Source organism: Mandrillus leucophaeus, unplaced genomic scaffold, assembly GCF_000951045.1.
Source record: "Mandrillus leucophaeus isolate KB7577 unplaced genomic scaffold, Mleu.le_1.0 Scaffold158, whole genome shotgun sequence".
In the NCBI taxonomy this organism is placed as follows: Eukaryota; Metazoa; Chordata; class Mammalia; order Primates; family Cercopithecidae; genus Mandrillus; species Mandrillus leucophaeus.
In genome coordinates this window covers 2,046,774-2,057,785 of record NW_012101565.1, presented here as the reverse complement: position 1 = coordinate 2,057,785, position 11,012 = coordinate 2,046,774, and the positions used below count along the sequence as shown (strand labels likewise).

General features: G+C 59.1%; 1 protein-coding gene across 1 annotated transcript; it reads left to right on the top strand.

Moving 5' to 3' along the window:
• Positions 1-5,634: 5,634 nt before the first annotated feature.
• SLC39A4 (solute carrier family 39 (zinc transporter), member 4) lies at positions 5,635-10,017 on the top strand. Its single transcript, XM_011975700.1, has 12 exons — positions 5,635-5,944; positions 6,455-6,736; positions 7,137-7,329; positions 7,444-7,580; positions 7,658-7,829; positions 8,123-8,295; positions 8,465-8,602; positions 8,679-8,810; positions 8,988-9,042; positions 9,165-9,317; positions 9,485-9,672; positions 9,765-10,017. The coding sequence occupies exons 1-12, from the start codon at positions 5,741-5,743 to the stop codon at positions 9,891-9,893; spliced, it is 1,956 nt and encodes a 651-aa protein (XP_011831090.1). The 5' UTR covers positions 5,635-5,740; the 3' UTR covers positions 9,894-10,017.
• Positions 10,018-11,012: the final 995 nt, after the last annotated feature.

Below are 11,012 nucleotides of genomic sequence, written 5' to 3'. Positions count from 1 at the left end.
CCTTTTTTTTTTTTTTGAGAAGGAGTTTGGCTCTGTCGCCCAGGCTGGAGTGCAGTGGTGTGATCTCAGCTTACTGCAGCCTCCATCTCCCGAGTTTAAGTGATTCTCCTGCCTCAGCCTCCTGAGTAGCTGGGACTACAGGGGCATGCCACCATGCCTGGCTAAATTTTGTATTTGTTTGTTTTTGAGTTGGAGTTTCGCTCTTGTTGCCCAGGCTGCAGTGCAATGGCGCGATCTCGGCTCACTGCAACCTCCGCCTCCCAGGTTCAAGAGTCGCCTGCCTCAGCCTCCTGAGTAGCTGGGATTACAGGCATGTACCACCACACCCAGCTGATTTTGCATTTTTAGTAAAGATGGGGTTTCTCCATGTTGGTCAGGCTGGTCTTGAATTCCCAACCTCAGGTGATCCACCTGCCTTGGTCTTGCAAAGTACTGGGATTACAGGTGTGAGCCACTGCGACCAGCCTGTATTTATTTTATTTATTTTTAAAATATTTTTTCTTTCTTTCTTTTTTTTTTTTTGAGATGGAGTCTTGCTCTGTCGCCCAGGCTGGAGTGCAATGGTGCAATCTCGGCTCACTGCAACCTCTGCCTTCCAGGTTCAAGCAATTCTTCTGCCTTAGCTTCCTGAGTAGCTGGGATTACAGACACCTGCCACCGTGCTCAGCTAAGTTTTGTATTTTTTAGTAGAGACGGGGTTTCACCATGTTGGCCAGGGTGGTCTTAAACTCCCAACCTCAGGTGACCTGCTCGCCTTGGCCTCCCAAAGTACTGGGATTACAGACATGAGCCACTGTGCCCAGCCTGTATTTTTTTTATTAATTTAAAAAATTTATTATTTATTATTATTTTTTAGTTGGAGTCTCTCTTTTCGCCCAGGCTGGAGTGCAATGGCGTGATCTCGGCTCTCTGCACCCTTTTCCTTGGGGTTCAAGCAGTTCTCATGCCTCAGCCTCCTGAGCAGCTGGGACTACAGGCGCCTGCCACCATGCCTGGCTAATTTTTGTACTTTTTAGTGGAGATGGGGTTTCACCATGTTGGCCAGGCTGGTCTCGAAGTCCTGAGCTCAGGTGATCCGCCCACCTCGGCCTCCCAAAACCCTTCTACTTTCTCTGCAGGGTCCAGCTCCATGGGGTTGGTGGGTTTTCCTCCCCATGTGGGGACGAGAGATTGTAGAAATAAAGACACACGACAAAGAGATAAAAGAAAAAGCAAGCTGGGCCCAGGGGACCACTACCACCAAGATGCAGAGACCAGTAGTGGCCCTGAATGCCAGGCTGCGCTGATATTTATTGGATACAAGACAAAGGGGCAGGGTAAGGAGTGTGAGTCATCTCCAAGGATAGGTAAGGTCACGTGGGTCACATGTCCACCGGACAGGGAGCCCGTCCCTGCCTGGCAGCCGAGGCAGAGAGAGAGAGGAGAGACAGACAGCTTACGCTGTTATTTCTGCATATCAGAGACTTTTAGTACTTTCACTAACTTTGCTACTATTATCTAAAAGGTAGAGCCGGGTGTACAGGATGGAACGTGAAGGCGGACTAGGAGCGTGACCACTGAAGCACAGCATCTCAGGGAGACGGTTAGGCCTCCGGAGAACTGTGGGTGGGTCTGACTGATGTCAAGCCCTCCACAAGAGGTGGAGGAGTAGAGTCTTCTCTGAACTCCCCCAGGGAAAGGGAGACTCCCTTTCCCAGTCTGCTAAGTAGAGGGTGTTTTTCCTTGACACTGATGCTACCGCTAGACCACGGTCCACTTGGCAACGGGCTTCTTCCCAGACACTGGCGTTACCGCTAGACCAAGGAGCCCTCCGGTGGCCCTGCCCGGGCATCACAGAAGGCTCACACTCTGGTCTTCTAGTCATTTCTCACCATGTCCCCTCAGCTCCCGTCTCTGTATGGCCTGGTTTTTCCTAGGTTATGATTGTAGAGCGAGGAGTATTATAATATTGGAATACACAGTAATTGCTACAAACTAATGATTAATGATATTCATGTATAACCGTATCTATGATCTATATCTAGTATAACTCTTGTTATTTTATATATTTTATTAGACTGGAACAGCTCGTGCCCTCAGTCTCTTGCCTCGGCGCCTGGGTGGCTTCACTGGGGTCCTCACGTGAGTGATCACACCGTCCTTGCCCTTTCGTGTCTGGCTGCCTTTGCTCATCACAGTGTCCTCAAGGTGCATCCAAGTCACAGCGCAGGCCGGTTTCCTTCCTTCTTCAGGCTGAATCATGTTCCACTGTGGATGAGCCACAGTGCGTTCACTCACGTGTGTTTGGATATTTGAGTTGCTTCCATCTTTTGAATAATGCTGCTAGTGAACATGGGCTTATGGTTTTTTTTGTTTTTTCGTCTTTAGAGTCAGGGTCTTGCCCAGTTGCCCAGGCTGGAGTGCATGAGTGCATGATGCGATCGTGGTTCACTGCAGCCTCCACCTCCTGGGCTCAAGCAATTCTGCCTCAGCCTCCAGAGTCGCTGGGACCACAGGCGCCCACCACCACTCTGGGTGCCTTTTTTTTTTTTTTTTTTTGAGACGGAGTCTTGCTCTGTCGCCCAGGCTGGAGTGCAGTGGTGCAATCTTGGTTCACTGCAGCCTCCACCTCCTGGGCTCAAGCAATTCTGCCTCAGCCTCCAGAGTCGCTGGGACCACAGGCGCCCACCACCACTCTGGGTGCCTTTTTTTTTTTTTTTTTTTGAGACGGAGTCTTGCTCTGTCGCCCAGGCTGGAGTGCAGTGGTGCAATCTCAGCTCACTGCAAGCTCCACCTCCCAGGTTCATGCCAGTCTCCTGCCTCAGCCTCCCGAGGAGCTGGGACTACAGGCACCCACCACCACACTTGGCTAATTTTTTCGTATTTTTAATAGAGATGGGGTTTCACCGTGTTAGCCGGGATGGTCTCCATCTCCTGACCTCGTGATCTGCCTGCCTCGGCCTCCCAAAGTGCTGGGATTACAGGCGTGAGACACTGCGCCCGGCCTGGGTGCCCTAATTTGTTTTTGTATTTTTAGTAGAGCTGGGGTTTCATCATGTTGCCCAGGCTGGTCTTAAACTCCTGACTTCAAGTGATCCACCTGCCTCAGCCTCCCAAAGTGCTGGGATTACAGGCGTGGGCCAAGGTGCCCGACCAGTGTTGTTTTTAAGATGGGCCAATTGCAATGAGCTTGTTGCATGACAGACTGGGCCTGAGGGGCAGGAGAGTTCAACCCCTCTGCTCTGGGGAAGCCGGCCTCAGGCTGGGGCACAGGCAGCTGAAACCCTCAGCGGCTGCTCCTGGGCTGTGGAAGAGAGTTTCTGGGGGGAGGGATGGGGTCACATGAATGGAGGGAATGGAGGAGGCCTGCAGCCCAGCACTGAGGCCTACTGGGGAGGCAGCTCAGGAAGGCCACAGAGTCAGGCCCAGCCCAAGACCTTTACCCTGAAGCTAAAATAGGCCCTTGAGCCTGGTTTAGAATGGGTGGCCTCCAGCCAGCCCATTGGTCCTGGGGTGGTGTGGGAGGGAAAGGGCCAGTTTGGGACCGCAACATCTCCAGGCTGCATGTAGAGCTGCCCCCGTCATGGTCTTGGGGCCCAGAAATCATCTGCGCCCCCAGAAGGATACCACTGTGGGTGGGCCCAGCCAGAGGGGCACCATGAGATCTGCCGCTTGGCAGGGTGAGGCTGCCAGGGGAAGCACCCTGACCCCAGGACACTGGGCCCAATGCCCGCCCTGCCCCGTCCTGAAGGGGTGGCCTGCCCCTCCACACCTGTGGGTGTTTCTCGTTAGGTGGAAGGAGAGACTTGAGAAAAAAAATAAGACACAAAGTATAGAGAAAGAAAAGCGGGGGCCCAGGGGACCGGCGCTCAGCTTACAGAGGACCCACGCAGGCACCAGTCTCTGAGTTCCCTTAGTATTTATTGATAATTATCTTTACCATCTTAAAGATAAGGGAGTGGCAGGACAATAGGATCATTGTAGGGAGGAAATCGGCAGTAAGACATATGAACAAAAACCTCTGTGACATGAATAAGTTTAAAGGAAAATGCTGTGCCTTGAGATGCATATGCAAACATCTCCATAAACCTTTTGGCATTACTTCAGCCTATCACATGGGGAGAAACCTTGGACAACACCTAGCTTTCCTAGGCAGAGGTCCCTGCGACCTTTGGCCGTGTACGTGTCCCTGGGTAGTTGAAATTAAGAGAATGGTGATGACTTTTAACCAGCAAGCTGCCTTCAGGCACTTGTTTAACAAAGACACATCCTGCACAGCCCAAAATCCATTAAACCTTGAGTCACCGCAGCACATGTCTCTTGCAAGGACAAGGTTGGGGGTAGGGTCACAGATTAACAGCATCTCAAATACAGGACAAAATGGAGTCTCTTATGGCTACTTCTTTCTATATAGACACAGTAACAGGCTGATCTCTCTTTCTTTTCCCCACACCGTCCCGCCCTGCACATGGCAGGACAGAGTCCTTGGGCCTCAGGCACCCAGCTCCCCACCCCAGCCCCACCCACAACACTCAGGGTCAGGCTGGCTGGACCGGGCAGGAGGCGGCATCTGGACTCCCCCTTCAGAAGGCAAAGCTGCCCTGAGATCTGCCTTCCCCTTCCCCCAGACTTCTGCCATCACCACCACAGTAGAGATAAGGCCTCTAGGCTCAAAGGCCAGAGAAGGAGCCCACAGGGAGGGCAGGGCTGGGAGCCACAGCCTCCCTGCCCCGGGGGCTAGAGCTGGGGTCTTACCCCAATCTTATCCTGCCCCAAGCCCGGCCAGGTGGCTGCCAGGGCCCAGGTCTGTCTTCCTGGTTGTCTGTGTTGGAGCTTCCTGGGGCTTTCTCTGGCCTAAGGGAGCATGACGCAGCTCCCTTAGGTTCCTTCAGTTCCTTTGATTCCATCGCAGTCCCCAACAGGGACCATAGCCCAGGACCCAGGAAGAGGTTCATGTCCCCACCCCAACTGGGGCCACCAAGGGTGTCTGGGCAGTCTCTGTTGGGAGGGGCAGAGGCATGGACCTGGGAACTCTCAGGCTCTGGGGGCATCTGTGCACCTCTGCCCTGCGTCCCCCAGCTTGGAGGCAGCCTCCAGATGGAGAGCCAGAAGGGGACACTCCGGCTCTGCCCCACAGCTTGAGGGGCAGCAGGAAGAGGACAGAAGCCCACCCAGGCTGGCCGGGCGCGGTGGCTCACACCTGTAATTCCAGCACTTGGGGAGGCCAAGGCAGGCGGATCACCCGAGGTTGGGAGTTCAAGACCAGCCTGACCAACATGGAGAAACCCTGCCTCTACTAAAAATACAAAATTAACCGGGTGTGGTGGTGCCACCTGTAATCCCAGCTACTCGGGAGGCTGAGGCAGGAGAATCACTTGAACCTGGGAGGCGGAGGTTGCAGTGAGCCAAGATTACGCCATTGCACTGCAGCCTGAGCAGCAAGAGCAAAACTCTATCTAAAAAAAAGCCCACCCAGGCTGCCTGTCCAGGGGAAGGGGCCTAGCCCTCGCCCCCCACCAGCAGTGGCTTCAGGCTACTGGGGAGGATCTGTGGCTGGAATGGTTAACCCAGGCATCTCCAGCAGCCAATCACAGAGCTCTGCAGGAATACCTGGGAGAGGTCCTCATGCAGGCCGGGCCGGGCGGGTCCTAGCCCAGCCCCAGTCTGGCCCTGGGCAACCCCAGCAAAGCCGCCCTCAGCCAGCCCAGAAGCACTGGGCCTTGGCCACAGCAACACCTACTGAGCACGCTGGGAGCTGAGTATGGCGTCCCTGGTCTCGCTGGAGCTTGGGCTGCTGCTGGCTGTGCTGGTGGTGATGGTGACGGCAACGGCGACGGCGCCCCCGCCTGCTGGTCTGCTGAGCCTACTCACCTCCGGCCAGGGAGCTGTGGATCAAGAGGCACTGGGCGGCCTGTTAAATACGCTGGCGGACCGTGTGCACTGCGCCAACGGGCCGTGTGGAAAGGTAACAGCCCCACCCGACGGGTCCCCCAGCCCTGGCCTCTTCCCGCCCGCTCCGCCCTGCCAACTGGCAGCAAAGGGCCCTGGGCAAACTCCAGGAGGCGGAGGAGGCTGGCGGCAGTACCTGGGCACCCTGGCCCTCCCCGCAGGCCAGAGCCCACCCTCATGCTCATGAGGGCAGACAGGCACACCTCTCCAGGGACACACAGTCCCTCTTCTCCCCAGGACCCCAGGACCACCTCCCCCTGCCGGCCCCCAGCCATCAAATTGGCAGTGGCTCCAGGGGAGTCCCCTGGGGATGGGGGACCACTGTTGGGGACCCCTCTCCGTGTAGTTGGGGAAGCAGAACAGGGTCCTGGGGAGACAGAAGGGCACGAGGGTTTGAGAGAGGATGGTGGACGTGGTTGGACCTGAGAGGGAGAGGAAACAGGCCTGTGGGGAAGCCCCTTGGCCAGGCCTGCCTCTCCCCTCCCTGGTGGGCCCAGAGCCCCTCCTCACCTGTCTCTGCCCACAGTGCCTGTCTGTGGAGGACGCCCTGGGCCTGGGCGAGCCTGAGGGGCCAGGGCTGCCCCCAGGCCCGGTCCTGGAGGCCAGGTACATTGCCCGCCTCAGTGCCGCCGCCGTCCTCTACCTCAGCAACCCCGAGGGCACGTGTGAGGATGCTCGGGCTGGCCGCTGGGCCTCTCGTGCAGACCATCTCCTGGCCCTGCTCGAAAGCCCCAAGGCCCTGATCCCGGGCCTAAGCTGGCTGCTGCAGAGGATGCAGGCCCAGGCTGCCGGCCAGACCCCCAAGACGGTGAGGGACAGTCCAGGCAGACCAGGGGAGTGGGTGAGGAGGGCCCCATGGCCTAGGGGGCCAGGCCTGGCTGCAGAGCCTTCAGGGAGCTTGGGGGCCTGGGGAGACGCCCGGGAGTCGGCCTCCTGCTGGGGATTCACAATGTGGAGCTCACTACCGGGCAGCTGGGGGCCTGCAGGAGCCCCAGGAGGGGCCTCACGAGGGAGGAACCCAGAGGGCTGAGTGGGAGCCTGAAGCAGCTGGGCCCGGTAGGGAGGGCTGTGGCCCCAGGGAAGGGCGGGGCTGGTGGGGGCAGATCCTGTACTTGGCGTGGGAGATGCATCCAGGGGCAGCTGGGTAGATGGCAGAACTGGATGCAAGGTCACACCAAAGGCTGAGGCAGAGGTCCCCTCTTCCCCAGGCCTGCGTAGACATTCCTCAGCTGCTGGAGGAGGCGGTGGGGGCGGGGGCTCCAGGTAGTGCCGGCGGCGTCCTGGCTGCCCTGCTGGACCACGTCAGGAGTGGGTCTTGCTTCCATGCCTTGCCGAGCCCTCAGTACTTCGTGGACTTTGTGTTCCAGCAGCACAGTAGCGAGGCTCCTATGACGCTGGCCGGTGAGGCCTGGGCTGGGCTGTGGAGGGGCACCCCCGAGTCCCCAGCCTCCATGTCCCTGGGGGGCAGGGCTGGAGCCCACACAGACTCGCCGTGCTGACTCTTCTCCCTGCTAGAGCTGTCGGCCTTGATGCAGCGCCTGGGGGTAGGCAGGGAGGCCCACAGTGACCACAGTCATCAGCACAGGGGAGCCAGCGGCCAGGACCCTGTGCCCCTCGTCACCTCCAACGATAGCTCCAGTGTGTGGGATACGGTGAGCTGTGCCCTGGGGTAAGATGGGGTCCCACTGGGGTCTGCTCAGGCCCCTGAGCGTGTCCTGCCACTCCCCAGGTATGCCTGAGTGCCAGGGACGTGATGGCTGTGTATGGACTGTCAGAGCAGGTTGGGGTGACCCCGGAGGCCTGGGTCCAACTGAGCCCTGCCCTGCTGCAACAGCAGCTGAGTGGAGCCTGCACCTCCCAGCCCAGGCTCCCCGTCCAGGACCAGCTCAGCCAGGCAGAGAGTGAGTGCCCACCCCGGCACTGTGCTGGCAGTGCAGAGGTGGGGCCCACATAGGGAGGAAGGAGTGGCTGCCGAGGGTGAGGGATGGAGAGAGGGAGCAGGGCCTGGAAGTTGATACAGCAGACACAGGGCAATGTGGCATCGCCAGGAGGGGAGTCGGGCTTTGAGGCAGGAGCGTCAGCCTGAGTGAGGGACTGGCCCACACTGACCGCCTGCAGCTCTGGTGAGCGACGCCCGGGAAGCAGGGGCTGAGTCTGGAAGAAAAGCTCTCACAGCCACCTCACCCGCCCCCAGGGTATCTGTACGGCTCCCTGGCCACGCTGCTCATCTGCCTCTGCTCGGTTTTTGGCCTCGTACTGCTGACCTGCACTGGCTGCAGGGGGGTCACCCACTACATCCTGCAGACCTTCCTGAGCCTGGCGGTGGGTGCACTCACTGGGGATGCTGTCCTGCACCTGACGCCCAAGGTCTGCCCCCACAACCCCCGATCCTGGCCTTCCCTTCCCCACCATGGACTCCCAGGCCATGCCCTCCCAGGGCCCTTACCCACACCACCCCCCGACCCCTGACCCCTCTCCCTGGGTCTTGGAGGGAGGCGCCCTGTGACCCCCCCAGCCCAGCGCCCCTACTCCCCAGGTGCTGGGGCTGCACACACACAGCGAAGAGGGCCTCAGCCCACAGCCCACCTGGCGCCTCCTGGCTATGTTGGCCGGGCTCTACGCCTTCTTCCTGTTTGAGAACCTCTTCAACCTCCTGCTGCCCAGAGACCCGGAGGTCAGGCTTCTTGGGAAGGTATCCGGCGGGTGGGTGTGCTGGGGGCCTGGCGGACACTGAGCAGCTACCCTCACAGGACCTGGAGGACGGGCCCTGCGGCCACAGCAGCCACAGCCACGGCGGCCACAGCCACGGTGTGTCCCTGCAGCTGGCACCCAGCGAGCTCCGGCAGCCCAAGCCGCCCCACGAGGGCTCCCGCGCGGACCTGGTGAGTGGGCGCCCGATGCCCCACCCCACGCGCAGCCCCTCCCACAGACCCCTTCCCAAGCCCACACTCCCAGCCCCACCCCAGGCCTGCGGTCCCGCCTCCCGCGGTGATCTGGGGCCCCGCCCCGCCGCGTTCCTCCTCTATCTCTGGGCGGGACTTACTCAAGGCTCCTCCCAGGTGGCGGAGGAGAGCCCGGAGCTGCTGAACCCGGAGCCCAGGAGACTGAGCCCAGGTGAGCCCAGGGGGCGACCCCGGAAGGGCTGGGGGATCTGAGGTTTGTGTGCAGCGCGAGCGGGGCCCGGGACTTGGCGGTCGGGGACAGGCCACGCGAACCCACGGCCGCTGCATCCGCAGAGTTGAGGTTACTGCCTTATGTGATCACGCTGGGCGACGCCGTGCACAACTTCGCCGATGGGCTGGCCGTGGGCGCCGCCTTCGCGTCCTCCTGGAAGACCGGGCTGGCCACCTCGCTGGCGGTGTTCTGCCACGAGTTGCCGCACGAGCTGGGTGAGCGGCGGGCGGGGCCTGGAAGGAGATGGCCGGGGCCGCACGGGGCTGGGCGGGGAGACCGGGAACAGGTGGGCGGGGCCTGGTGGTAAGAGCGCGCGACCGAAAGGGGGTGGGCGGGGCATGTAAATAGGAGGGCGGAGCTGTTGATGTGGACCCGCCCGCAGGGGACTTCGCGGCCTTGCTGCAGGCGGGGCTGTCCGTGCGCCAAGCGCTGGTGCTGAACCTGGCCTCTGCGCTCACGGCCTTCGCGGGTCTCTACGTGGCACTCGCGGTTGGAGTCGGCGAGGAGAGCGAGGTCTGGATCCTGGCAGTGGCCACCGGCCTGTTCCTCTACGTGGCACTCTGCGACATGGTCAGGATGGTGAGGGGAGGGGCTGCTCTGGGCCAGGAACTGAGCAGCGGAGCTGAGCAGGGGCGCTGACCTGGTACCCACTTGCTCCTCAGCTCCCGGCCATCTTGAAAGTACGGGACCCACGGCCCTGGCTCCTCTTTCTGCTGCACAACGTGGGCCTGCTGGGCGGCTGGGCCGTCCTGCTGCTGCTGTCCTTGTACGAGGATGATATCACCCTCTGATACCCTGCCCTAGTCTCCCACCTTTGACTCAAGATCCCACACCCCACAAACCTACAGCCCAGAAACCAGAAGCCCCTATAGAGGCCCCAGTCCTAACTCCAATAAAGACACTCCAGTCCTTGGAGCATGGCTGTGCTCTCCTTTTTGGGTGGGAAAGGTCCTCAGCTGAGAAAGGACAATTGCGGCACTGCCTTCTCCCCATCGGGGTGTCTCGAAGAGAAGCAGGAAGAGCTGCACTCAGGGCCCCCCAGGCAGCCAGCCTCAGGCACCCCCTCTTTGATGTGGAGACCCTGCCTGCCTGAGGAGTGGGGTCAGGGAAATTCGCCGGGGTGTGTGGGCAGCAGGTGGGACCCTGTCCCCAAACAGTAATCAAACTTGCTTACCCATAACTGCTTACACAGCTGAAGGCATATTTTTCTGCCATGGAAAGCAAGCCTGGAGATAATCAGACCAGAGTGTGGCAGCCCATGGTTCCTGGGACCCCAGCCTCTTCTGACTCTGAGGCGTTAATCCTGAGTCCCTATGTAGTGGCCTCCTAGGGCTCCCATAACACAGCCTACCACAAACTGAGTGCCTTCAAACCAGAAACTTATTTTCACAGTTCTGGAGGCTAAAAGTTAGGAATCAAAGCATCAGGAGACTAATGCTCCCTCTGAAGTCTCTAGGAAGCAGTCTGTTCCCCAAGCCTTTCCTGGCTACTGGTGGCCCCAGGTGTTCCTTGGTTTGTGGGCAGTATGACTCCAATCTCTGCCTCTGTCTTCACATGACCTCCCCTCCTCTCTCCTTTTCTTTTCTTTTTTCTTTCTTCTTTTGAGACAGAGTTTCAGTCTGTTGCCCAGGCTGGAGTACAGTGGCACCATCTCAGCTCACTGCAACCTCTGCCCCCCAGGTTCAAGCAATTCTCCTGCATCAACCTCCCGAGTAGCTGGGATTACAGGTACCCACCACCACACCTAGTTAATTTTTATATTTTTAGTAGGATGTGGTTTTATCCTGTTGGCCAGGCTGGTCTCAATCTCCTGACCTCAGGTAATCCACCCACCTCAGCCTCCCAAAGTGCTGGGATTACAGGTGTGAGCCATTGCGCCCGGCCCACATGACCTTCTTTCTTGTGTTTCT

What these genes read in the sequence shown, in the direction of transcription:
- SLC39A4 (XM_011975700.1), top strand. Translation starts at nt 5,741, where the DNA reads ATGGCGTCCCTGGTCTCGCTGGAGCTTGGGCTGCTGCTGGCTGTGCTG. An exon ending in CCGGCCAGACCCCCAAGACG is followed by an intron (nt 6,737 to 7,136) that starts GTGAGGGACAGT and finishes CCTCTTCCCCAG; the next exon opens with GCCTGCGTAGACATTCCTCA. An exon ending in CGAGTTGCCGCACGAGCTGG is followed by an intron (nt 9,318 to 9,484) that starts GTGAGCGGCGGG and finishes ACCCGCCCGCAG; the next exon opens with GGGACTTCGCGGCCTTGCTG.